General features: G+C 37.8%; 1 protein-coding gene across 11 annotated transcripts in view; it reads right to left on the reverse strand.

Moving 5' to 3' along the window:
• Window positions 1-25,234, reverse strand: part of LOC132195489 (hemicentin-2-like) — a 132,231-nt gene extending 106,997 nt beyond the window's left edge. For 5 of the 11 annotated variants that reach the window (XM_059617587.1, XM_059617566.1, XM_059617512.1 and 2 more), the window contains exons 1-3: window positions 25,093-25,223; window positions 24,770-24,964; window positions 11,385-11,832 (exon numbers count right to left, since the gene is read on the reverse strand). In XM_059617587.1, coding sequence (XP_059473570.1) covers window positions 11,385-11,832; window positions 24,770-24,784 — 463 coding nt within the window. In that variant the 5' untranslated portion in view covers window positions 24,785-24,964; window positions 25,093-25,223. Of the gene's footprint in view, window positions 1-11,384; window positions 11,833-24,769; window positions 24,965-25,038 lie in introns of all 11 variants that reach the window. The other 6 variants (XM_059617551.1, XM_059617528.1, XM_059617534.1 and 3 more) reach the window with 6 other exon arrangements.
• Window positions 25,235-27,119: the final 1,885 nt, after the last annotated feature.

Genomic DNA, 27,119 nt, shown 5'->3' on the forward strand with positions numbered 1-27,119 from the left:
TGAGGGTGGAGAGAGTCTTGAATCGAGAGTGGAATCTCTGGATGCTCACCAGCAGTTTAATTTGATTGCTCAAGAAGCTGTTCTAGTTGACTGCTTGCAGACAACAGCTGAGTGGGCGATCCTTTCTCCGAAACCAGAGTCTCAATTTTTATCGCGAATTTTATTCTTTTGAGTGCAAAATTAAATTTTTGTTGAAGAAGGAGAAAATTTAATAAAGCATTTTCATTGTATTTTTCTACCTTTTTTATAAATATTTACTCAATTTTTTTTGCTTATTAACTAGCAAATTATTTTTCTCGGGGATTCATGCCCACATTAATTGAGACGGCTAACAGAATTAGAGCCGGGGGCAAAGCTTTTCCACACGCCAAGCTCCACACTTTCTTCTTCACTCTCATTGTTAGTGGACGCTTTTCACCGAAGGGATTACGCTTCTGGGAGCAAAATGAGTCTGCTGGGTAGTCGTCGTCGTCAGATGGGCAGAGCTCTCCTGTCTTGCAGATTTCCTCCCGTTTTTCCCCATCCAAACAAAAGGAAAGCATTTATTTTTTTTCTCCTTGCAAGCGCGTAAACCACTTTGAAACCGCCACTCCTGCTCCTCTTTTGTCTTCCAGTCGGCGTGTATTTACGTTTGTTATTCTGCCACGGGCAGATTTCAACCAACTTGCTCTTGCATGGAAGCGCTTGGGAGTCATTACTGCAAGTTTGGCTCCGCGGGGGCCTGTTTTTCTTCCGCGTTTTCCACCGATTGAATTTTCGCAAACGATAAGCAATGGGTTCACGCGCACGATCGCGGAAGGAAAGCCGATGAAGCTACAAAAAGAGAATATATAACAGAGGAAATGTAGCAATGTAAAAAAAAAAATCACAATCGCATCATTGCTGGGTTTATGTTCCTAATTCATTTTTATTTATACATGATTATATTTTACAATTAAAAAAAAAGTTAGCTTAATTTACTAGTGGATTTACATGTCAATAAAATAATTAAATACATAATGTATCATTTTATCATTTCTATTTCCATTGCTATGAACTGAAATGTTAATTACTTTCTTACGCGTCATCATAAGATAGATGGCCTTGCTTGAAGTTTATTCACTCGTATTTTGAAGAAATTCAGCTTATTAACTCATGAGAAAAATTATAATTGTAAATTGTTGTCTTTTCCCCAAATAAAATGATATTTAAAATAACATAAATAGTAAAAAAAAACGTTTAAGTTGACAAAAAAATAAAATAGCTTGTAATGTATTAATTTATGTCAATGTTCAGTCCTAAAATAAAGTACTTTAAAACAATGTGCCGCTCCAACTGGTTTCACTTTAAATTTAATCTGTTTTCCAGAGCGATCCATTATACTAAATGACCCAGTTCACTTTATCAGTAAATTTTATAGTCCGAGCTAGCCGCTCAATTTGGAGGCAGCTTTGAGGTCGTCATTTCGCTTTCATCAATGAAACTTAAGGCCAACTCGGGAGGCCCAAAATCAATGCCCAAATCGTGACAGCGGGCTTGCGTGATTGTCGCAGACGAGCTCGCTAGGAATCTTGGGTCGCTCTCACTCTCCAACTTTTATGGAAGCGTGGCGTGCAAATGACACGACTCCATTTTCTGAATCAAGGTAGGCGAGCTGGCACACGGTGTATTAAAAGGCGAAAGGAAGGGTCGTCTCGCAACCGCAACGGACACCTTGCCATGGCGCTATTTTAGGCAGATACGGCGAAAAAGCGTGGTGGCGGCGGCGGCGTTTGACGGAATTCATTTTCAGTGGGAAAGCAATTTCCGTGAGGCAGTTGCCGGCGAACGTGAGAGAGCGTCAATGACACATCTCTTTTTACTGCTCTTTCCTTCTTGATCATCCGCTTGAAAATGACGCCGCGCACAAAAAAAAATGCTGTCAGCCGAGAAAACGATACGCCCTGCCACGGATATAATCGCGTCAAACAACTCCGGCGGAGCAAATTTTAAACCAATTCTCGCCGGAGATTTTTCATGGAAAATGTGCATGAGATTTGTGCATGGCTGAGCGAGCTAATTGACAGGCCCCGGCTCAGGATGCGACTGGGCAAGTGACATCGGCACGTCTGGCTGCTGAGAGATAGAGCGATCACGTCAGGCCAGTCTGTTCTGACCAAAGTGGATTAGCTAAAATCGGTCGGCGGTCCTCTGAGGAGATCAGCAAAAAGCGGAACCATTGTGAGCCGCAACGATTGAGAAGGGAGAAGACGAGGAACAAAATAAATTAATGCGTGGCAAAAGCGTCCGTGTTCGGCCGCAAAAAGGACAAGGGTCTGTGAGATAATCATCGCCTTGCAGACGTTTCTGTCATTTTTTCTCCCATTTTCAAATTAATCAGTAATGTGGCCTATCTTATCAGGACATATATAATGTATTTTTATAGCAGAACAAAAACTAAATGACATCAATTTTGCATCGGTTTGTTTTAAAAAGTAGGGCAATGCGCTTTTGTGATACATTTTTCATGTTACACTCTACTAGATTTTTTCTGGAATTGCCAACAAAAGCTGAAGTTCTCAGAAAACGGTACTTAAAACATAAATTACAATAAAAGTAGTGCGTTTCACATTTGGATTCAGTGGGTATTTGTTAGGGGAAGCACATATAGTGAAAAAGCCGCTCGGTGCTCATTAACGCACTTGACAATTATGGAACACAAGTTTTTAGCTGGAAAAGGTCACGTTCAAAAGCCGGTCGTTGACGATTTATGCTTGGCTTATTTCAGTTATTTCTGCATGTTTTAATCTGCACCAGATTGCATTTTCTCAACTGTTTTCATTTCGCATGGCAACACGATTGCAGTTCCCTGCAAGTTATCCTTAACTTCAAAATTTATAAATGATTTAAAAAAAATAGTCGTGTTTTAGGTTAGAGCAATCCTGTTTTAACCTTTGACTTTTTCGGAATTTTAAATCGGACCAAATGTAGGCCTTAAAGCATAATTATTTAACAAATATTAAAATTAAATAAATTTACTAAACAGAGCTCAATTTTCATTATGTTAATTTTTCTTGTTTTATTTCAATTAATCTGAAATTCCAGTTCATTAAAATTCTAATTCCCTCAAACGTTGAAATAAAAATTCTGCTTCAAACTCATTCTCGGCTTAAATTATTCAGGCCGAATTTTAATCAGATATTCTATAGAAACAATGCACAAATTTCGCAACTGAAGCCCAAGCAAAAGTTTGAGAGCTGGCGTTTAGTCACAACAGAGTCGTGGTGCAAAAAGCATTTTCCGTTGGCACACAATCGGAACAAAGGACCCGCGCGAGATATTTCCAGAGGCAAAGCTGACTAAACTTTGGGCGCGTCATGCACCCATTTTGCGCCCCAAACTAGTGTGGGGATTCTGCGAGTGTAGGGCGAGGATGTGTACGTCTGCTCGCTGTGTGGCATTATTTTAATCACACAAAACAGGCCCATCTCGGCGCTCATTGTGCGGTGCTGCTACGGTATTCATGACGTTTAGCCGACAGTAATCTTTGCTTACTCATCTGAGCTCTCAAGTGCCTGCCGCCGTGCATTTAAGGAGATGGGTTGTTTGTTTGGCGCGCTTTGCCCAACACATACCAATTGTGTCGCTCTGTGTGCGAATCTACTTGAGCAAAATTACTAGCAAAACGGGACGCCTGCCTGCTCGACTCGGCGCGGTGAAAGAATGACGGAAGAGGCAGCTGCACGCCTCTGACCTATTTGCAGTCGGCGCGCATTCAATTTCCCTTCCTTGAAACAAAACAGCGTGGCCTCAGTCTTGATTCGCCATTTTGTGGGGCACCGAACTTCAATATCTGCAACCTCAGAAACTTGCCAATTCTTAAATGATATTTTAAAAGTCTTGCAGTATATAAATTAATTCAATTGGCATTTATCATAAATTTGTCCTATTTTGGATATTAAAATTCAAACAATATGTATGATTGTACTCTAACTCCATTTTCATGAACTATTTCTTCAAATTTAATAATAAATTGGAATTTTCAGTTTGATAATAAATAAAAATATAAATTTAACAACTGTGCTAATAAAATAAATAATAAATTCATTGCATTCATAATAAGTCCATTCTTGAACAGTAAAAAGATATTAAAATAAAAATATATTTTAATATCAATTGTAAATTATGGTTAATTATATTCAAAATTTCTTTTCAAAAGATAAAAATGGCATATAATTTGTTTTAAAATCAGTAGGTGATATTTTAATATCTTTTTTTCCAAACTTCAAACCTTTCTTTGACCAATAACTGTCCCAAAGATTTTTTCTTTTCAAAGTAACTATTCACAACACTTCAAATTTCAATTTTTGGCAGTTACATAACGCTAAAGACTCTTGACATTCAATCAAATTAAACTATTTTGTCATTGATGACCGAAATCAATGCCGTCCAGTGTATTTGAAGGAAAAAAATATTTTCGATGGGTATTTTTTTTCTAGCCACTAACTTTATAGTTTCCTACATATTATGTATATTGCATACTGTACTTGGTTCGCATAATTTTATTTTGTTTTATATTTAATGTAAAATAAGATATTAAGCAACAATGCAACATCCTTGTAATCCTTGTTCAAAACAAAAGTGCAATTTTCCATTCCGCCGTCCATTTGCATGCTAAAATTGCTTCTACCCGGCACAGGCGCATTTTCCCTTTGATTTGTTTGCATGCAGCAAAAAGTCAATTGCAATTTGCAAAGCGGCTCTTTTTAATCTAGATGATGGTCTCATTTTACAGAGCCGTCGGCGCATCTCCTCCTCCTCTCCACCTTTTATCAGCGCAATAATAATTTGGCAGCCATTTCGTCGCTGTCGATAGCGCGTTGATAAGATACACGCCCGTACTGCTCTCTGCATTTATTTGTACATTATGCTGAAATGTGCTCGACGCAGCAGCTTTTTTGCATGCATTTCCATCGCATAAAATATTCACGGTGCGCCGGGATGCAGATTAAAGCGAGCGCAAAAGTCGGCCTGTTTAATGCTGTGCAGGTCGCGCATTACTCAGTTTTATACGCCAGCTGGATTTATGTCCAGAGTGCACTCTCTCTCATATTTGCGTAATTAGAGATGGACAGCTGGATTTTTACTGCCGATTTCACGAATTAAAATTCAATTATCCACGCCGGCGATTACAGGGCTCGGCGCACCTTTCATTCGGAGCGCTCGGTTATTACTCTCGGAAAACCGTCGGGCTTTGTTTTAACGACTTTCTATTATTCACACATCAAATGAACAGCGCGCTACCGTCCGACACAGCAGCAATATTGGAGCAAAAGTGATATTACGGCACAGCCTGCCCGACAAACTTATGTGCTCCTCTGATTTAATGACTGGAAACTTATTGTGGAACTCTCTGCAGCAATAATAAGGTCACTTGAGCGCTCAGCCGCGTGGATCTTTCCACTCGCCCTCTCACTCGCCGCCGCGATTCAGTTGGGACTGTGCGCTGGCGAGGCATAGAAATTACATCAATGGCATCCCTCGCAATTGGATGCAGCCCATGTTTTTAAATTGCTTGTGATCTGAAGGAGGAGAGACTTCATGATGTAAATTGGAGAGCAGCTCTTCGGATGATAATTGAATATTCACAACGCCAACCTCGTGATGAATTAAAATGTGGAACGGAGTTTTTTTTAGCAAAAGAGGAAAACGGGTCAAATTTGCAAGCTTGTGAATGGTTGGTTCTGGGAACGACAGCTACGGATTTTCCTTCTTCGGAATGAATTTTAAATTGAATTGTGTAAAAGAAACTCTCCGCTTTTTCTGATGATGAAAAAATCCAGAAAAAAACATAGTACATTCATTATTGTGTGGGATTATTTTCTTTATATAATTTCTGCAAATATTTTAAATATTTTATAGCAGAAAAAATTGTAAAGTTAATTTCACAGAAAATAATTAACACATTTTAGCCTGTGTAGCAATTTTTGTATGTGTTTTTTATGCTCGTAAATTTGTGCAATTAACTCAACTTGTGATACATTTTGTTCAATATCCGGACAGTTATGTTCCACACGGAAAATTGTCGGCGAGTTAAGCAAACAGTCATTAATTCTGTCCAGCTGATCGATTTTGCCTCACATGGGAATTTTTCGCGTACTTTTTGCTTCGCCATTTGTAAAATTCAAATGAGCGCGCTCCCACTAAGCAAATAAAATTTGTCGGTGACTGCTGTGTTTGCCGTGCAAAATTAACTTTGATACCAATCAGCCGTGAACTTGCAATGGAATGTTTTATATAATTATATAAGCAGTCAAATTTGTGATTTGCAGAGGAGAATCGACGTGAAATAGAGTTCGCGCTAACACTGCCGTAAACACGTTGATTTGCAACTCGGTCTAAATGTCTGAGAAATCACGCACTCCAGTCCTGACTAATAATATTTCAAGGGAGAGAGAAACGCTTTTCACTGCAAGGAAATATTCACCGTGTTATATACGCGGGCGTCCCGCTGCGATTTATTTCAGCTAGAACACCTTGCTCGGTGCCTTGGGCTTCTTCGAATAGAAAGGTATATACGTAGCTCCACACCCAAGCCATTCGCAACTAATGAGGCCTTCGTGCAAATCGGGTGCAACGCTGGCGTGAAATGGTAAATAAATCGATGCTGCGCTGTGTATATATTTATTATTAACACATGCCTGTTATTAAACGAGCAGGTGAGTTCACATCTGAAGGTTTTTACTGCAGTTTTCTACCGTGGGACGAGAACGGGCACATTCCGTGTGCATACATGCTTGTTTGCGAAATGGCACCTATTGATCGACTGACGCCAAATCGTGTATGACGGTAGCTGACAAGAAAAGTACAAAGGCGATAAAATTTCATCAGGCTTTTGAATTTTTAATAAAGCCGGACTCTATCATTGTGAGCAAATTTGTTTTATTTTTGTTATATTTTTGCTTGAATTTAAAGGCTTTGCTGCAAAAGGGAAATGGTATTAATCTGATTTTATTAAATTTGGAATTTGAAAGTCCAACTTTGTCTCGAAAGAAAGCAAGGCTGTTTTTATTTTTACTACAAAATCAAAGCAATTTTGGCTTTTTCTGAATAACAAAAGACATCTTGATAGAAAGACAAATTTTAACTTTTTAATAAATATTCCCAATTTGTAATTTTGAGCGCTTTGGATCTAAATTTAGTTCAAAGCTCAAGCTACCGAAGGTTACATTATTTTTACAGCTCTCAATATTTATTTAAAAATTAAATTCCACACAGAATTATGGTAAAAGGAACAATCACAAAGCACGAAAGGTTATTAAATTTTCATTGAGCATAATATAATTCTTAGAGTGCGATTTAAAATATCGTTATTTTTTTTTTAAAGTTTTTAATTATAGACCCGTGACGGGTAGATGACAATCATCATCTACACGCTTGAAGCCTATTACGATTGTATTCAGGAGATGAAAAATATATAGCATTCTAATCATTAACTTTACTTAAGTTTGTCTTCTAGAAAAGAGGACAAAAAAAGATTGCTTGCAAATTTTAACACAATAGCTAAAATTATAAAAATAAGGATAAATATTGCAAAATAAAATTAATGCAAAAATAATTTAACTATACATTCCAAGTACTATGATTATTATTTGTTTTTATTTCAAGTAAATATTTTGTTACACAAATTGTATTTTGATTTATTAAATTTTTATGATCAGAACCTGGTCAGATCAAATATAATGACAGTTATAAAAAACAAAGTAGCATATCTACTCTGGAATACAATTATATTCATTATTATAAAGAAATCGGAAAAATTGTTCAAGATGCAAATATTTTTCTCACTTTTACCTCTTTCAAACGTCATAGCTGTGATTTGAGTTTTCAGACAGCAATAAATAGAAAAAAGAAAGCATTTAACTTTAATTAATGGTCCTTGTCCTTCATAGTAGATTTGATTGGTGTGGTATGAATTAAAAATTAAATTACTTTGTTTCATACAAAAGGTTGATTTGTTGGAAATACACGAGAAAATCAAGTTGAGAAAAGAGTTGCATAACACCAGGATAATAGTTTGTATGCCAAGCGGCTGCCCGTCGCTCAGCGTCCGGGTGTGGTTGGGGAGCAGCATAGTGAAAAACACGCGTCTTTTGCAACACCAACAACACCCTCGCACACATTTGTAGCGCAAACTTTTTGCCCCGTCGCTGCGGAAAATTGAACTTGGCACGAAATTCTGTGCAGGTGTGCGCTGGGCAAAGAATTTCCAGCTGCCACACAACCCCTTTCTCGTGCCGCGATGTTAATCAGAGCGGCCGCGCTCGAGACGGCGTCAGTGGCGCGTTTGATCAATTGTTTGCCTTCTAATGATTTCTTCATGCTTGTGCGAATTAAATTACACACGTACACTTTATTTACCGCGATAATTTGAAAGAATGGGGGGCGGCTTGTTGTGGGAAAAAGACAACGACGCATTTTCATTGTGTGGCGGACAAAAGCGCCATTTCACGACGTCAATCAATTGTGCCTAAAAAGGAAGGCTTCACTTTGATTATAAAGTTGCGGCGCGGTGATTATTGGAACAACCTAAAATGAAAGACGGGAAATTTGATGCAGGTGGAGAGAAAAATAAAAGCCTTTTCATTAGTCTTTGTTGTCTGATAAGATGTCTCTCGATATATCAAGTTTTGCTTCCGAAACTTTTTGCTAGACAAAGCAAATTGACAGCAGGATAATTAACAGGGAAAGCCATCCTTTTTTTGACAAGGAAAAATTTCTGATGAGTTTTCGGAATGGTTTAAATCTGAAAATTAATAGCAGCAAAGCCCGCAGTTCGTCACTCGGCTGACCCGTTTCCAACATTTTCACTAAACCGCAGCTTCCCTTTTTTTGTTGCGTCAAACTTGGTGCTTTTTAGCAGCTCTCTTGCACTTGGGAGAGCAAAAAGCAGCAGCGGGTTCTCTGCTCCCACTTCTTGCGACAAGGATTTATAAACTTATCGCTGGTGAGTGGCCCGTTTTTGCGCGCCGCTCTAAAAGATTAACTCGCAATGTATGACCAGCCAGGCAAGCAGCCAGTGATGCATTTTAAAATAATGTCTATTTGCATTCTGTCCCGAGCCAGCTTTTTATGGTGCATATATGTTTCCCGGCCGGAATGGGAGTTTGATAACAACTTTTCTTCTTTTCCACTGTAACATGAAACTATTTTGCTGGTAAATTCAGGATTATTAGCACACGGCGAAGGAAATCTCGCTTGTCGTGCGAGTGCCATAAAATAAATATATTTCAGAGGAACTCGATTTTATGTTGGCAATGCGAAACTTGTTGTACTTGGAAGCAATTTTCCGGTATTTGCTCACAGGCGGAAGAAATCGGAGGAAAATTCATTATATAAAAAAGGGAATGCTTTCAAATGCAGTTTGTTTTATCGCTCACCCAGCCCCCCGAGCGAGAAATTGCGTTTTTCAATCAATTATTTTTCCATTACAAAAGTTTTGCCTGACGAGAGAGAAACTCTTTCAAGACAAACTTTGTCATTCCATTAGCATTCATAATTTCATTTTTTGCGCGGCAATAATTTGATTAAGAATCATGCCGCCGAGTCTCTCCGTCTCTCCGCTTCCCCCTTTCTTCGTTAATGTTCGCACACGCAGAACGGCGTAATTTTTAATGATCGCCGGTGCGAAACTCAATTTCACGCGCAATAATAATATAGAAGAATAAAACGGGAGGAAGAGAGCGGAAGGTGTATATATATTCGCTTCCCTTTTCGGAGCCAACCGACTAATTTCCCAGGGCAATAATTACATGCAGACACCCCAAGGAGTTTCATCTTGCGAGTTTCTTTCTCCGCCCGGTGATCAATTGTCGACCGGATTCCCCAATTGAAGAGAGCGATTGCTGCTGCTGAGATGGTGAATTTCGTCCACACTGATGAAAAATTCATAAAAAGGTATTATATACCGCACCCATTTGTGAAATATAACACGATATTCGTTTGTGTTGTTATGGCGTTCCAATTGTGATATTATTTTATAAATTTCCGTTATTTCCACTCTCTCATCGCATGCAATGTTAAAAATATCAAGAGCAATAACAACGCTCGGAGAAATATTGGCACTCTCGATAAAAAGTCCATTATATATTTCCAGGCGGTCGCCACTTTTCCCCGTCTGTATAATAAAGCATCAAGAGTTATATGGAACAATTAAACTCATCAAAAATTTGCTGCCGAATTTCACGGGGGCTGTAAAACAGCCGTATTCCCATCCACCCTCACTCCCTCGTTTCCAATTCGCTTCAAAAGGCGCGCGCTTTATGTGAGCAAACACTATATATACACAAACGGAACTTTGAAAATAAAATTTTATGCACCAAAAACAGTAAAAATATGCCCCCAACAGAGCAACAAAATTGATGCATTTGCAGAAAGGAAGGAGTATCTCACCCTCCATCTTTCACCTCTGCTGCATCAAGTTTCATTTTAACCGTAAAATGCGAAATAAAAACTCAGAGGTGTGTGCAAATTGAGGGCGAGGATTGTGATTCTAAAATGCAAAGCGTCTCTTTACCGAAAAAAATTGTTCCCTTTCATCTTCCTATGGAGAACATCAATATAGAAAATCACAGGTAATAACAAGATGTCTTTTGTAAACGGTTCTATAATTCAGGGCTTTTGTTTTGAATGGAAGCATCTATTTTAAGGTCCATCAAAGCGAGATAGAAATGAATTTGCACCAATATTATTTTAAATTATTATGATGCTGGGTGCCTTTTATAATTAAATAATTAGCATTAAGTACGGAGACTTTTTACATTTTCAATTAATTTAGTTTTTGAAAATTTTAAGTATAAAAACGAGTTCCAAGTTAACAAGTTTTGTTAATATTAACGTTGAATTTAAGAAAATAATAAAATAGTTATTTTTAATATTCAAAAGCAAAGGGTAAACATTTATATGATATACACAGTCAAATCCAGCAGGCAAGACTAAAACAAATGTATTGGAGAATGAAGATTTATGACTACCTAACTAACAAATATCAAAATAATGTTCATAAAATGATAATTATAAGCTATATTTTTTATTCACTGCCAGAAAAAGTTTTAGTTTCTATTTTGAGATATTAATTCTGGTTCAGAATAATGCTGATGATTTTACATTTTCCAAAACTATTGATTTTTCTAAGTAACTTTATGAAATTAATCTTACTAAAAACCAATAATTAAAATCAATTAATCCATTATAATTGTTATTATAGCAGGAATGCTTATTATATTGCATTAATTTCGTTCTTATCGCTTGATCGGTCATTCAAATTCCATCTACCAAAAAGAGCAAACTTGGCAAAAACTCGCTATTAAAATTAATTTAGCACACCGTAAAGAGATCGATAAATTTCAATATATTTTCTTTCTTACCTGGATCGTCAGGGTCCCAGTTGCCATGGCTCTCCTCAGGTTGGGCGACGCACGCGGCGAAGAGGGCGGCGGCGAGTGCGAGTGACACGCAGAGCAGCGTCCACGCGGGTCTCGGTCCAGGGTCCTTGAGATGGCCCCTCATGATGCACACTGCGGGCCGACTGCAGGGGCGACGTGACAGGTGCGGCGGAGGCGACGGCGTCGATGGGCGCAGAGCAACGAGCGAGCGAGGGTTTGCGGCGGCCACAGACGGACTACCGGCCGTGAGGCTCGCGGCCGTGCTGCGTGGTGGCGGCCGTGGCGGGGCGCGCGCGCCCTCGTCGCCTGCGCTGCCGCCTCCGTCCGATGTGCGCCAACTCCTCCCGGAGGCGCCCGCCGCCCCACGCCAAATTCCCCGCGGCTCTCGCTGAATTGCATTTTTTTGCGCTCCATTCCGTGCTGTCCGTGTCTGTTGAGGAGGAATTCGCACACGGTTAGTACGTACAGCATTGTTTTGACACTTCAAGAAAAAAGTCATATTCAGACGTATAAACTATAATCGATAACATGCGGGGCGGTTTTCAGCACGTCAAATTTGGTACTTTTGCTTACTTTTTTTATACTTTCACCAATATAAAAGATTTTTGAAGTTTACATTCACAATTAATGTGACAAGAGGAAAATAAAAAATAAAGAAAAGGCTTCATTTCATGGAATAGGGAAAATTATTAAATAGCAATGATGAAAGTTGGAAACTGGTTGCAGCTCAAGATTTTCAATCGTCTTATTATTAGTCTTTTAGATGTAATATAATTTTTATAGATTGAACTTGAAATATTTAAAAAATCATACAATAATTGAAATAAGATGAATTAAGATTAATTGCACGATTATGAGTTGTTTCATGGTGTCTTAATCCTAAGTCAACAGGTTTTATTGTTTATAGTAAACAATGAAACAATATCATACACTACATGTGTAGGCTACGAACTAAAGGTTCCAATTATTGTGTCAAAAAATATCATCTCTATGTACAATTCTCTAAATAAAATTTCACTGAAATTTTTAGATTATTGAAAAGAATTTTCACAAAACATTATTTTGTGAAATTTAATTTATCACAAAGGCATATCGCTGCCACTAGAGGGATACCTTCTTATATATTACAATTTTAGCTAGAGGAAAAAGTTAATGAATTAATCAACAACTCGGAAGAAACTACGTGAGGAATTTTTATAGTTACGTTTAAATTATTAAAAAGGGAAAAAATTAAATAAACTTCAATTAATTTTTAAAGTTGTATTTGATGCTATGAAGCAATATTTAACGACTTTTAGGCCTATGTAACGCTTTGAATAATCAGAGAATTTTTATTTTGAAACTGAAATTATTGATTTTGTTGGAACAATTAGTTTTTAAGTAGGCGATTTTAATGGGATGAAAAAATAGAAGTGGTTCTCGAGGTGCTTTTTGGTCTTCATTATTTTTTTCTCTTTTTTTATGCATTATTAACTGTGGTCTGTTATTATGTTACATTGCAAATTTTTAACCAACTTACTCTCTTTGTCAAGATAACGATGAGCTCTCTGAGGGTTAGGTATTTTATCTTTCTTGCAAAAAGACAAGCCACGTCAGGAGACGAGAAAAAATGAAAATCATTAATCATTTTCAACGAAGTTTGAGCAAGTTGCAGAAAATCCATAAAATATTAGTATTTTGTTTGTCCCGGGCAATAAAACTTTTACACAGACGCTTGGCGCGCGCGGGCAAAGTTTGTTTTTTAGAATAATGACAATATCCCTGGGTGCTCTCGCCCAACCCTGCTGACTTTTGCACAAACCAAGAGCAAGGGTATAAATGAGAAATGAGGTAAGAAAGAGGCGCGCATCCAAGGTGAAAGAATAAAAAAGTAGCGCTCGCCGTGCACGCGTTGCAAATTCATAAGGAGTAAGTTTGGAGGCGCCCAATTTAGCGCCATTCCCTGGAACGTGGGCGGTGGCGGGCGCGGCTCGCAAAGTTTGCAAAGTTTTGTTTAGACGCCGCCGCTGTCGCGCTCGCTGATTAAGATGCAAGCCGCCTTTGACTTGCCCAGAGTAAATAAAAGTAGACTCTGACCAAACGCCATCCGAGCTGATGCAAAGTGGTTTTACTCTTGTGCGGTTGCGAGCAACAAAATCAACCTCAACTTGGTCTTGGTACTTAATGTAACTCTCATCTTAATTATTTACGTTCTTTATTTGATCCACGTAACTTCTTAAATTTTTCGCAAAATAGTTACCAAAATTAATAAAAATCTTGACTATAACAGATTGATGGAAGTATTAAGATTATGCCGATAAAATTTCAATGACTCCAAACTTCAAATACATGAGTGATTTTTTTCACAAGAAGATTATACTTACTAAAATTATAAGGTGTATAATATTAATTTATTTCAATTTTTTTATTACTTTTTCTTATTTAGTTCTTCTAAAATCCTGTAAAAAAAACGTATGGCTTGGAATATTGTAAATAAAATAAATTGAGCTTAATATTTAATTTTGAACAAGCACAATTTTCAAAAATTCTTATAATTATTCAACAATATGATTATTGTAGATAAATCATTTTTTGTTTCATAATAAATTATTGTTAAAAAATATTTTTTTTTATTCTTTTACTTAGCGCAAAATAAGATTACTAAAAAGGAATTTGAAATTTTCTTAGAAGAGAAATCGTCATTTTCAATTTATAATATTTTATTTAAAAGTGTTTTTCTATTTAGATTTTCCGGATTTTCTTGCAAATTTTGATGCACTTAGCCCTTGTCTTTTTTTTTAATTTTTTTCAGATCCAATTATTTACTGAGAACTGAATCAAATCATCTTGGTAAATGCGTTTTTTCCTCGCTATTCATTTTCTTGATTGTATATTAGATCAAATATCTTTGATCAATATTCTTATATTCATTGCTGAACGCGTATATTTCCATTGAACCAGACTCAATTTCTTTTCATGCTTTAGCGCAACCGTATATTTATTTACTTCATAGCTTTGCCGGTCTGGCGGACGGTCAGGACGCGCTGCATACAGATGCACACTCGAGGCTGCCTTACTGCAAAGGAGAACTGGGATGAAATGAGTGAACGAAGGCACGCACCAATGCGCTTCAAGTACTGCCATCAAGATCCGTCTCTTTTAATATGGCCAGCGGTGCACATAATAAGTAATCAACGTAATGCGGACGAAAATAATCTCCACGCTTACGGCTTTTTTATGACATTGCACAATAATTGCAGAACCGTGTGTGGGTTGTTATGCCTGACCAGTCTTACCTATAACTCTGCGCGGATTCCTCGTTTTAATTCGCATGAGATCGTTTTTTATTGAGGTATGTGCACGATTCATCTGCAATGCTACCAAGCGGAGGAAAATATTGCCTGGCTGATGAATTATTGCAAGTGGTCAAATGTCACGATGCGAATTGCAGCACTTTGAATGACTGAGTGCGCGCATCGTTTTATGACTGCTGGTCGACCTCTGATGTGATTGACGTGTGCGGTACGGGATTTAATTTCCCAACAATTGCACTGCTTTATGTAACTTCTATACATTGTTTAATCTGGAATTCCAAAGGAAGAAGGTGAGGCAAAGTTGATCAGAAATGTAATGGCAAAAAATGAATTATTCAATCAATTCCAATGAAAATAAAATAATTTACAATTAAAAAATATTAAATTTTGTGTGTAGTAGAATTTTACGAGTTTTTTACAGTTAATAAATTATTTTTATAATAAAATTTTTAACTCGGATTGTCTAAAAGATTTAAATTTTTGGATTTAATAGCATTTTTTTAATGTCAAGATTTAAAAATTTAAAAATCTTATTTTAATACATCAGCCGTTTCTTTGCAATTTGCAAGGCTCATTATATATACATAAATTTATGATATAAAAAATAATTTTTTTAAGAAACTTTGACTGATTATCAGGAATTAAGAAAAAAAATATATTATAAAATTTAATTCTTACGTCTCAATGACAATCGATAGCCTAATAATTATAAATTTATATTTTAATGCAGGATTTCATACTTATGACAAGGAAACGTTTTTCCTAATGAAATTGTAATGAATTGAGTTTTTTAAACCGTTATTTTTTTACACATTTTTTTTTTAAATTGTGGATTAAATTTATTGTTTACGTCAGTGTGCAACACTGGAAAAAAATTAAAAACTTCCCATAAGTTCCATCCATTCACGTAAAGGACCAATTTTGATCTCACGCCACTTATAATATTGTTTTGATATATTTTCAAACATATTTAATTTTTTTATGAACTAGTAAAAAAATTCACGACTAAAAAAATTTTAAAGAAAGTCAATGTTTTAAATCTCTTGATTGCCTCTTTCGGCCCTTCTGGTCTAAAGTCTAATCACGCCGACTTTGCAGAAGTGAAGTCCAAAGGCAGCGACCTGAAAGGTCTCTGATTTGGCGGCTGATCCTTACCAACCACTCGAGCGAGACGTAATCTGCAATTAGTCGCGACGAGTCGGAGAAGCGTGGCGTAATGAGAGCAGACACGGAAGGAATTAATTCTTTATCTCGGTGCACGGCCGATTCTTGTGCATGAAATCTCCAACGACAAGAGTACCTGGCGCACATACAATGCTTATTATTCGGGAAAAGAAAAGGGCAAGGTGCGGCTGGCTTTGGCATTTTCCATTCTATTATGCGACGGGACGCGGGTCTCAAATGGGAACTAACGAGGTTGCACTCGTGCGCTAAATCCCACTCATGCGGAACAGACTGCTAGTCACATCCACCAGCAAGAGAAGAGCAACGACTGGCTCTTTCTCTTCCTCCCCGTCTCTCCTTAAACATCTTACAAACCCAAAGACCAACAATCGACAGGACCCACATCATATTGTCGTATGTACACGGAGAGAGAAAAAAGGGCTCCTCTCTCTTTTAACCACAATGTATGCCAATCAGCAGACGCGCCTCTTTATCAAGCTGGAAACACGACGGCGTGTCTGAAGGCTTGAAGATTCGCTCTCTCTCTCTTGCAAAATAACTTTGCTCCTTCCTCCACTCGATATCGAGTTTTGCAGCCGCCTTGTTGTTGACTCTGTGTAATGAGTATAGATCCATCAGTGGCATAACGTGTGCGAAAAAAAACCGGCGTACGAAAGCGGCATTTAAATAAGTGGATTAACCTGAAATTTAATCTGATAAATTAAATTGCAGCGTTAAATGTCCCATAATGTAGGAACAGCGAAAACGTTTTCGCTGCCATTATTAAAGCTCGTGTTAGTCGCATCCTATTTGTATCAAGATTCATCGCCGCGAGAGGGTACGTGGGCGCGTCTGCTCTTCCGTCTCTCTGTTTCTTCGCAACATCAACGCAGAATGAGTCGAAAGAGCAGATGAGCAAGCAGGCAGTTTAGCCTGTGTTTAGCTGCCTTCGGGCCAAGAGAGTAAATTGTCTGTTCTTATTCAACGCAGCGGAGATCATTAATGACGTCTTGTGATAAAAGTCGATTCCACTTTCTCGCGCGCGCTCTGCTTAAGTTGATTTTCAGCTTCAAAGTTTCCCAAAACATTTTCACTCCACCAAAGAATAAGATAAGAATAAACTCAAAAATTTTACTATACCCATATATATGGATAGATAAGTCAGAGTACGTGCTGCTAATCAGTGCTAATTTTAATGTGCATGCTGATCGTGCAGAAAGATGAGAAGATAAGATAAAATTATCAAGAATTACAATTTTCGAGTTTAGTAAACAAAGTTTTGAAATTTTGTAGATGATAAATAATATTTTTAAATTTGTGCTTATTGTTAATTTTTTGGTTCAATTTGTTGAAATGAGTCATATTATCCCTTCTTGCAGTTTGAAAAATTGATTCATAAAAAAAAACCAATAAAAGTTATATTTATTTATTTCAACTTTGAAAATGGGCCGCAAAAAGATACGTTCACCTCCTCCCAAGGACATGTCCAATTATAAAATTTAGTATTCATAAGCTTGGAAGATTAATATAAAACGGGCTGGACTTGCTTAACACGCCTTTGCAATTAAATTGTAAGCCCATAAAAGGGACAGGATTTTAATTCAAGTCTAATACAAACAGCGCGGACACAGACGATCTATGACTGCTCGTCTGTACTTCAAAGGACAACCGAGTGGCTGCAATTTCCGCCGGCAGCCTTGCCAGTAGGCAGGCCTGTGTGTTTGCGAAATCAGAACACAGAGAGATAGATAGACTGCACTTTTCCTATTAATAGAGAAGACTTACATACGCCTGCACATACATTCCGCACAATAGACAACCCCTGCATTGTGGCAACAGGAGCGGCGGCGGCGGCGACGACGAGACGCTTGCAATAATAATAATTATTATTATTCCAGGGCGCTTCTCTCTCGCAGTCGGGTCTCCCGGCAAGCCTTTGTTTCGCATATTACATCGCGGCAGCAGCAGTGCTCAGGAATATAGTATTTTAGCAGTCGAGTAATGAATATTCAAGAGAATTATATTTGCAGAGGTTTCTCTGCTTCGCTCGCGCATCCACCCTGCACAACATGCATACGTGTTGTTCTACCCTATAGGTCACAGAATAATATAATATTCCGACGGCATGTCGAGACAAAAGACTTGCTCTTTTTATTCCTCCTATCATCTACGCGGCGGCCTCTTCTTGAGCTTTTCACATTTCAACTGCACACACACCGGCAAAGTAAGATGAGAGAGACTCGCAGACAGGCTTTCTGGAAAATTAATACCTTCCGGGTCTTAATCCGGCGCTGCCACGTCGTTCGCTTAATGCACGCTGATTATGTTGTTCTTACATACATATATATATCATAAGCTGCGCTTTATTGTTCAATTGGGGGATTTGCATTCTAATTACCCCTCGCTGTCTTCTTCTTTGAACCACACGTATTGAGGGAGAGTTTCACATTTCGGCTGTCAACTCAATAATTACTTTGCGATTTGTCAGTTCCACTGGTGAAAGGATGAAGAGATTATCTTGTTGTGTGTCTTACTTAGCGGATATCAGCATGGCAGAGGGCTTTACATGATTTGTCTTTAATGTCTCTACTCGCCACACTGGCGTCGAGAGGCATAGTATGGAAATTCCATTGCGTGTGTGATGGTAATAAAAATTGCTCATACCTTGAGTTATGTAACAAACGAAAATGGAAATATATGTTGGGAAACTAAAGCCATGAAATCGAACAAAAATAAACAAATATGAAATATTGATTATCAAGACTATATTTTGGAATATTAAATTTAAGGAATTTAAGCAATCCAACCGTTTTTTTTTTAATGAGGAAAATTTATTTTGTTCTAGTTTTATCTCATTCAAATTTTATTGACCTTGAATATCACTGTAAACTATAATGAATTTTGCAAACAAGTCTCTGTCTCTATTGATCTATTTGAAGAAAAAAAAATTAGAAATTTTATTATTGATTTTCATTAAATGAAATTTTTTTTAAATTTGTAATTTTGCCAATACACTATTAATCATTACTATATTTTTTCATTACCAGAAGGTGCTTCTTTGCTTTGGAAATACCGTGACAAAACAATAAATAATTAGTTATATTGCTTGAAAATATGGTGCATGTGGTGTATAAAATTAAAAATGCACCTCACGGTCGAAATCAAGTTGTAAACAAGTAAATGTGCGTCATCAATCAATCCAAACCAATGGAAGCAACCAAGTCAATTACAGCCAAATGTGGCACTCGACGGAGGCCGTTAGGGGACGTAATTTTGGCGTAAAAAAGTGCGTACGGCTCCGCAGAAGCGAAAAAGTTTGTTGCTGGTGCTTTTCTGGGCGGCACTTGATATGCAGTGAGCGACGTGGACGAGAGACGCGCGGATGTGCATATTAAAAAGAGGCATTTAGCTTTGAGAGAGAGACGCTCGTTGCTGCCATCAGCCATAAAAATGTGCGCGATTAAAAAGATTACCACACTTAAAATTCCCCTTTTGCACCGCGCTGCAAGCAATAAAAACGGATGACAGGTGTTTCGGCAATTACACTCGCAACAGCAGTCAGTGACGGAGAGGAAGAGTGACTGGGGCTAAATAAATTTCCGATCGGGCCGTAAAAGAAATCACTTTTTAATGCCACGAACGACACACATTAGCGGCGTGGTGAACCAATTAATTGTTAATCCGACGATGCAATTTCATTCAATGAAATTTTGATTGAACCCCAGAACCAATTAGTTTCTAACCTATTGAGCTATTTAATACTTCCGTAAATTGATTGAAATTGAAATTGCCCACGAGTGTTTGAGCTTCAAACGTGTTTTGACGTGAATGAAATGCTCGAGAGTGTTTGACTCATTATGTAAAGTATGCAGGCCTAGAAAGAGAGATTACAACACGCGCGCACGGTGGCGGGGCGGCATTGAAAAGGGCCGTGTGTTTTAGCCACGCTGTGATTTCCCGAGGGAACCTCCTCTCAAGCACTACTCTAGCAGGCCTAGCAGTGCCATTCTCTTCCACAGGTTATACTGTGCGCGCGGTCCGTATACCATAAGACCCGTCTCGGGGCTGCTCACTCTCTCACGCCAGCTATAGTATTGGTCTCCATCCACAATGCAACGCATACTAATTCGACCGTTGTGCGTGCCCGTTTGCGGCCAAACCATCAAATGCCTGCTCAGAGAACTCGCGCTTTTGATCCATTTTTTAGCCACACACGCGCGGCTCCGGCGCCTGCATTTAATTTAAAATGCAAATCGCCGCTCAGCGGAGAGGAGAACGGAACGTGGGCCGGATTTTGCACGTGCCAATTTCATATATATTATGTTGATACAATTTTCATGAAATCACAACAGTTTGCATTCGTGAAATGACTGCATGCAGAACAATTTTATTTAATTTTTCAATTTAAAATAAGCCATAAATTTGAATTCAAATAAAAAAAAATATCAAGACAAATACATATATTGGGAAATGCAAGGGACATGTAACTATGCACACTCATAATAATTATTTATTTCTACTTGTTTTAAAACATTTCAATTGAGGAAGAATTAAAAAAGTAATAAAAATGTTTTAAAAATAAAAATAAATATATTTAATACTTTCAAATATTGTATACTTAAAAATTTAATTTTGTTTTTACATAATTTTTTATTTCTTTATTGTATAATAATATATTTTAAATTAAATTCTTCTCTTTGAATCTATTAAATTGTAAATTTGTTCAATGAAAACATCTCTGAACAAAATTTTTTTATTATTTTATGCATTTCAAAGTTGCAAATTATATGTATTATTCTCTGCTACATTATGTTATTATGTGTGTAGTACATACTTCTATGTATCAATTTTTACATAAGGAGTATGGTGTGTTTATGATACAAATTTCATTATTATTAATGTTGGAAAATATAATTTCAATCAATCAACACACTTTATCCTCTTACTTAAAGATAATGATTCAGAAAGAGGACCCTGAAAAAGCAGTCGTAAAAGCTAGCGGAGTAAATGTTCCCTGTTTCACGTGCGCGCAAGTATTCGCGGAGAGCCAGATTTACGACAACCAGTCGAGACAGCTCTCTCTTATTCAGCGGTGCGCGGGATGGAACCACTTTTCTCCAGCATAAAACTTTCATTTGGCGAATTTTATGCTTTATTTATTGAGTAACATGAAGGCGCCGGGCACGCGTGTGTGGCGCCGCGGGAGCGATCTCCTCTTGGCACAAAATTCCGAAGGTGCGAGACACAACAGCGCAATAAAGCAGTCGCTGTCTTGCCTGGGTGTGCATCTTCCCACGCTCGGGACGTGCAAGATGAACGAAATAATACCTATTCCTATTCAAATCGCACAATGGCACCAGGCCTAAATACTCGCTGATAATTCATTAGTAGAATTAATGGACTTTGAAATGTGCCAACAGCAGATCGCTCCTGTTTGGGACCGGAGCGAGTGACGAGTTTTGCCGGTTTGGAATAATTTATATTCTCTCGCCAAAACAACTTCTCTAATATGGTGTCTAAAAGTTGTTTGCTTCGATCACCGCATTCAAACTGTCGGGAGCATTGCTCAATGTTTTGCATTACTAGAACAAAACCAACAATATTTTTAACATTATTTTGTACTACTATCTGTTTTTGAAGTTATTATTAAAACAATCCACGCAATAAACAGGACAAGGGCGTTTTGTTAATGGAAAGAAAAAATAAGAGTTGGGGGTTTTTTCGGCGTGTCTGTGCGACGAATTTTGCAGACGCAGGCATGAATCCTTAATACAAAGAAAACCGCAAAGTGGGAGCAGCGGCTGCCGTAAAATTCCTTTGCACGCTGTTCTCTTTTCAAGCTGGCTCTTTTTTCGGAGAGCAAAAATACAAGTTTTAAGAGTGGAATTCAATTTCCCCTTTTTTTGCTCATCTCTCCAAAGAGACCAGCGCCGGCACACCTCACTCTTTTCCACTCTTATCCCGGTCTTATTCGACGAAAAATATACGCCGGTGCTACTTCGACATGCAAGTTGACGTTCGTGACAAGTGTCATTTTGGAAGGTGCTCTACAATATTGGATGTTGGTTATATCTCCTGGCACGCCTATATAATATACATGTTCGTCTGTCAAGCACACACCTTAACTGCCGAATAATGCATGCAGGCGTTGCGTGTGCTCGCAGGCAAAATCCTTGTGGAAAGGATTGAAATAATATATTTTTGATAAATTTGTTTCTTTTTGCAAATATAATTTTGCCTTTATCAAGATTTTGAACATATGTAAAAATTTTAATTCTATCTTATTCTAGAATTAAATTAATCAATCATTTTATTTTATTCGAACATTTAGAAATTTTTAAATGCAAATACACTGTGCTTTTCTTTCAAATGCTGATTTAAATAAATAAATTTTATCTTCTATAAAATAATTTGATTGTTGCCAATTGTTGCCAAAATTAAATAAAATTATGTAAAAAATTGTTCCAAACCAAAAATCTCTCCCGTAATGAAAGGTTGTGAATTGCTTATGAAAAGAGGGGCAAAGTCATGCAGACTCCAAAATTAATTTAATACATAAAGCGCCTTGATTTTCGGCGTTAGGCAACTGGCCCAGCAGATGGGACTGACTGGTTGCGTTCCGCTGCTCGTGCAGGCCACCATGGCCTTTAGCCAGAGCGAGCAAAAGTTGCTTTCTTTTGCCTGTTTTCTATGGTCCATTCAAGGCACCGCTGCTGTCTCTCTCATTTGTGCGTGTACAAAGAGCAGGAAATTTTCATCAAACCTGTTGCGGCATAAAAAAATGTCAGCTGCTCTGGCATGTAGCCATGTTAGACACCCCCCGTGTTGCTGGTATGAGGAGGCATCAGCTCGGCTTTGTATGGGGCCGCCGCCCGCGCCGCTTCAGCCAGCCAGCTATCTCCGAAAAAAGTGAATGCCGCTTATTTATTGCCTTATTGATAATGCCGCTCGACGGCACATGCACAAAGAAAAGGAGAGCAAACGGGTGTCAGAGCTGCCGGCTTTATTACATTGCTGCAAATTAAATTGTCGACGGGCAATTCGCGAGAACATTTCTCGCGATTTCGGAGCGGAAACGCTCTCTTCTCTTTTAATAAATACACGAAATTTGAAGGGGAAAGACGAGCGGCGGCAGATTTGTGATGCATGGCGCGCGACAGAAAAACACAAACACAGAGAGAAAGGAGGCGACGGAGAAGATGAAATGTTGCTTTTGAGACGCGCGCTGCAAGAATTCATTCCTCCCTTTTCTTGTATTTGCCTCCGTATTGTCCTTTGCTTAGTGAAGCATTCGTGATTTTCTTTGCTTCAAATTTCTAAAGACTTGTCACTGCGCGCGGCGCGACTGTTGTAGCGCAAATGTTTCTCCTCGGAATTAAATTACGGCAAAAAGCTGGAGATTCGCTCTTATTGCATAGCAGAGAGCTGCCATGGCGCGACATATTAAAAGATCACGAATAGCACGAGGCACTCTCTTGATTTTGCAAATTTCGATCTCAAATTCACAGCTCGTCGATTTTAGCCACCTGCTTGATTTGCCTCGCCGCCCGTTTACACGCGTTTACAGTGCAGATTACGCTCACTCAGAAACGCTGGAACAGAAATTTTCTTCCTCATTTTATTTATTGTCAACACGCGCCTCTCTGTTTCTCTGCTTTGACAGCAGCGACGAAAAAAGGAGATATATACAACATTCCTTTTCTCACTTTTCTACCTCCAGGCTGCTCTGAGTAAGAGAAAGAGAGAAAATAATAATAAAAGAAAGTGTGCGACACAGATGCAGAAAAAGAAAAAGGCGCCACATTTTCCACTCTTGTGCCTGTTTATCCATTTCAGGGACACAAATTCGCAGCCGTTTCTGATCTCGAGGAGGACGTTCATTTAGCAAAGTGGACCCACAGTCAGATGTGCGTATATGTATTTGGAGGTTGTTCCCAAGTAATGAGAGAGAGCCATGCGAAATATATCTCGAGAAAATTATACTTTGCTATTAGGGCGAGCAAGTTTCTCGGCAGAGAGCCTGAGGAAATTGCTGCCGTATGAACTTTCTCGCCACAGAGTTGCAAACAGTCCCTAACCTTTTTGATATAACAAACTTTGTGCTAGTCTAGTATGGCTATGTACACTATAATGAACAAAAAATGCCCTGAACAGCTTAATAAATGGTCAAATTAATCAATAACAAAAAATTTAAACACCGGCCGCCTCAAATTATAGATTAAAAAGATGCTTTACTTTTATCTTTAAAAGCTTTTGATACAGAATTTACAAATTAAAATTATCTTTCTTTTTTTTTAAATATTGAAGATTTTTTATTCTTTGAAATTAAGAGATTGATTAATGAGGAAAAATTTATTTATTCTTTATAATTATTTAAATATGTTCTCCAAAACCATCTCAAATTTTCTTAATTTAATTTAATTTAGTTTAATTTAGTTATCGTTACAAATTTGATCCATTCTGGAAATAGATGACACATTAGATTCAATTATTCAAATTGAATTCGTAATATATCACAAAGGTGTGGAAGAAAATTTAGATAGGTGCCACGTGTCTTGTTGTTGTAACACAATTTCCAAAAATTTCCTTTTCCACACCTTTGTGATGTAGATGTATTGCAAATTCCATTAGAAAAACAGAAATAAATGGGTCATTTTTTTAACTTTTAACAATTTAGATTTGGTTTTTTTTAGCGTTTTATTACTTCAAAAAAAAAAATATTGATCAAAAAGTTTGAGAACGTAAAAAAGCAAATATCCACTTCTTGCTGCAGTCAGTCTCGTTTTTAGCAGTAGGAAACCCATATGCATGTGTTCACCCACCAATTGCAAAAGAAAGAGTTAACTTGATTTGTGAAGAATAAACAATAATAATAATAAATTTAGATTTAATAAAATAATCACCACTGACCTTATTGAAGGTCATGCACCGGCTGGTCTTGAGCAGGGTGTGACTCCCATGATGTCTGGCTTGCTGATGATGGGGTTTGCTTTCCTGCTAATTGAAGGCTGTCTTCAAAACTCAAAACGCTCCCTTTTAATTTCTGCAGTCTCGCCTTGGTCCCTCACAGTCAGTCTTCTGAAGTTCCACTGACTATTAATAAAGCTAAAATTTCAATTTTTATTAAGAGGCATGGTGACTGAATAATAAGCAAATTTTATCCAAAGTTTCAGACGTACGCATTTGTCACCTGTGACTTGTGAGCAAAAAAGATAACTAAAAAGCTTCCTAACCTCAGGACTCGGTCTTGAAGGACGATAAAGGCCCGCAAAAACACTTCTTTAATGAAAAAAGTCTCTCTGTGAACAAAGAAAGCACGAACGAACACACACAAACCACAACACGATGGATGAGGACGATTGGATTGGACGTCGGACACATGGTCACATGGAGCGCGGGAAGGGCTGGAGCAAGGCTGGAAAACAGCAAAAAGTTGGCACATACCAACAAAACAAATTTTCACATTGAAATTAATTCCGCAAAGAGTTTGAATAATTTAAATTTCTATTGTCTAAAATTCAGAGACTATTTTATAAAAAATTTTAAAATTAATAAATCTTTGATTTTAGTAGTGGCCGAATTATAAACTTAACACTTAACAGCTTTGTTTTTAGTAAGTTGGCTATTTTTGCAAATAGCGGCCTTATTGATCAGGATTGGCGGGTTTAGCCGCCAATTTTAATCATGATTTTCTCGTCTTTCGTCAGATTAATCACTGTTACTAATCACAAGTCAATTTTAAAATTTTCAAAAGAATATTTTCATAAAATGGAATTATTTTGCTATTCCTATAATTTGTAATATTCGTATATGATTTTAAGAATTTAAGGTCAGTCAAAATGGGTAGGTTAGAGGGTCAGAACTGAACAAAATTTAATAAATTTAAGTAAACCAACATTTCAAAGAAAACCGCTTTGTACAAATTAAGTCTCACAAGATGATATTCATCAATATTTGCTATCAGGGCAGTATTATTTGGATTATTTGATATTACTTCTCCCCAGTCTCCCCTAAAAAATAATTAATTGCTATAAACATATATATAATTATATACTTCTCAGTCGATAAAAAATTTAAAATTTGAAAAAGAGAAGAAAGGGTTTACAGATTTACAGAAAGGTTTTAAAGGAAATTCAGAAGTTTTTTTTTAATAAAATAGAGCTCAGTCTTAAAAAAAAGCTGCTTTAAACAACATTTATTTATATTTTCAGTAGAAAGCCTTTGTTATTTTTCTCGATTAAAGTGAAGCAAATAAATAGAACTCTTACAAGGTTCTTAGTCATACAGCATAAAGCGTATAAAGTATGTAGCTCTTGACTTTTAAGATTAATCACATTTCACTGCTGTGTGACTGATATTAACAATAAATTGCACTCGCAAGTGACACAAACTGCACACACCTTTCTTTGGCTGCTTCATCAATAATTCCCAACGAATGTGTTGCTCGCAAGTCAAAAATGGAGCAGACCATCCATCATGCATCAACAAATATAATATAATGCATTGGGAGCGAACAATACGCATATATTTGTCTCGAAACGTGAGCTCGACGGGTTGAATGCATTTCAAGGGAACTGCAAACTGAAAACAAGGCGAGGCAGAAATTGAGCAAGCACCGTTTCTCGTGTGCGCATTTCCATTAAATTGTATGTGTACATCTGCAAGGTACGGTACACGTCGAAGGGTTTCTTTTTGAGCCGCGCCTTTGAATCTGCATAAATGTATAAAGTACGCGGCACGCAGATGCTGCTCATTCAGCCGCTCTTATTTTTTCCCAAACAATCGATGGTGCCGTCGTTGTGGAGATGATGGTGGTGTAGTTATGGGCGTACATTGCATATTATTGGCGTCCTACTTCCCTGGGGAAAACAAATCATGAGTATCAAAGTGTGCTTACATATATATTGCTCTTCCTCTGGTATACACCCCTGGCGTGATCTGTGCCCATAAAACACCCTGCCAGTAATAATATAGCGGCGTAAGCCATCCGCAGGCGGCCGCGCCGCTTTCCGAATCGCTAAAGTTAGCATACAGGGCCACGCAGCGGGCAATTTATGCCGTGTGTTTTGTGTGTTTCTCCTCTGCATTCGCGCGCGTCTTCCGCCGCCTCATTTGCATGCGATCGCCGGCCGCTATTTTGGACAGATTAGATCGCAATCTCGACGTTTTGTCGTGGTAAAACCACGATAGTTTCAAGCAGCCGAAATTGCTTTTATGAAAAAATGAAACCACTTCTCCTGTAAAACATTTCCATAGTGCA

The sequence above is a fragment of the Neocloeon triangulifer genome, unplaced genomic scaffold (genome assembly GCF_031216515.1).
Source record: "Neocloeon triangulifer isolate White Clay Creek 2 clone unplaced genomic scaffold, ASM3121651v1 ptg000001l, whole genome shotgun sequence".
NCBI lineage: Eukaryota > Metazoa > Arthropoda > Insecta > Ephemeroptera > Baetidae > Neocloeon > Neocloeon triangulifer.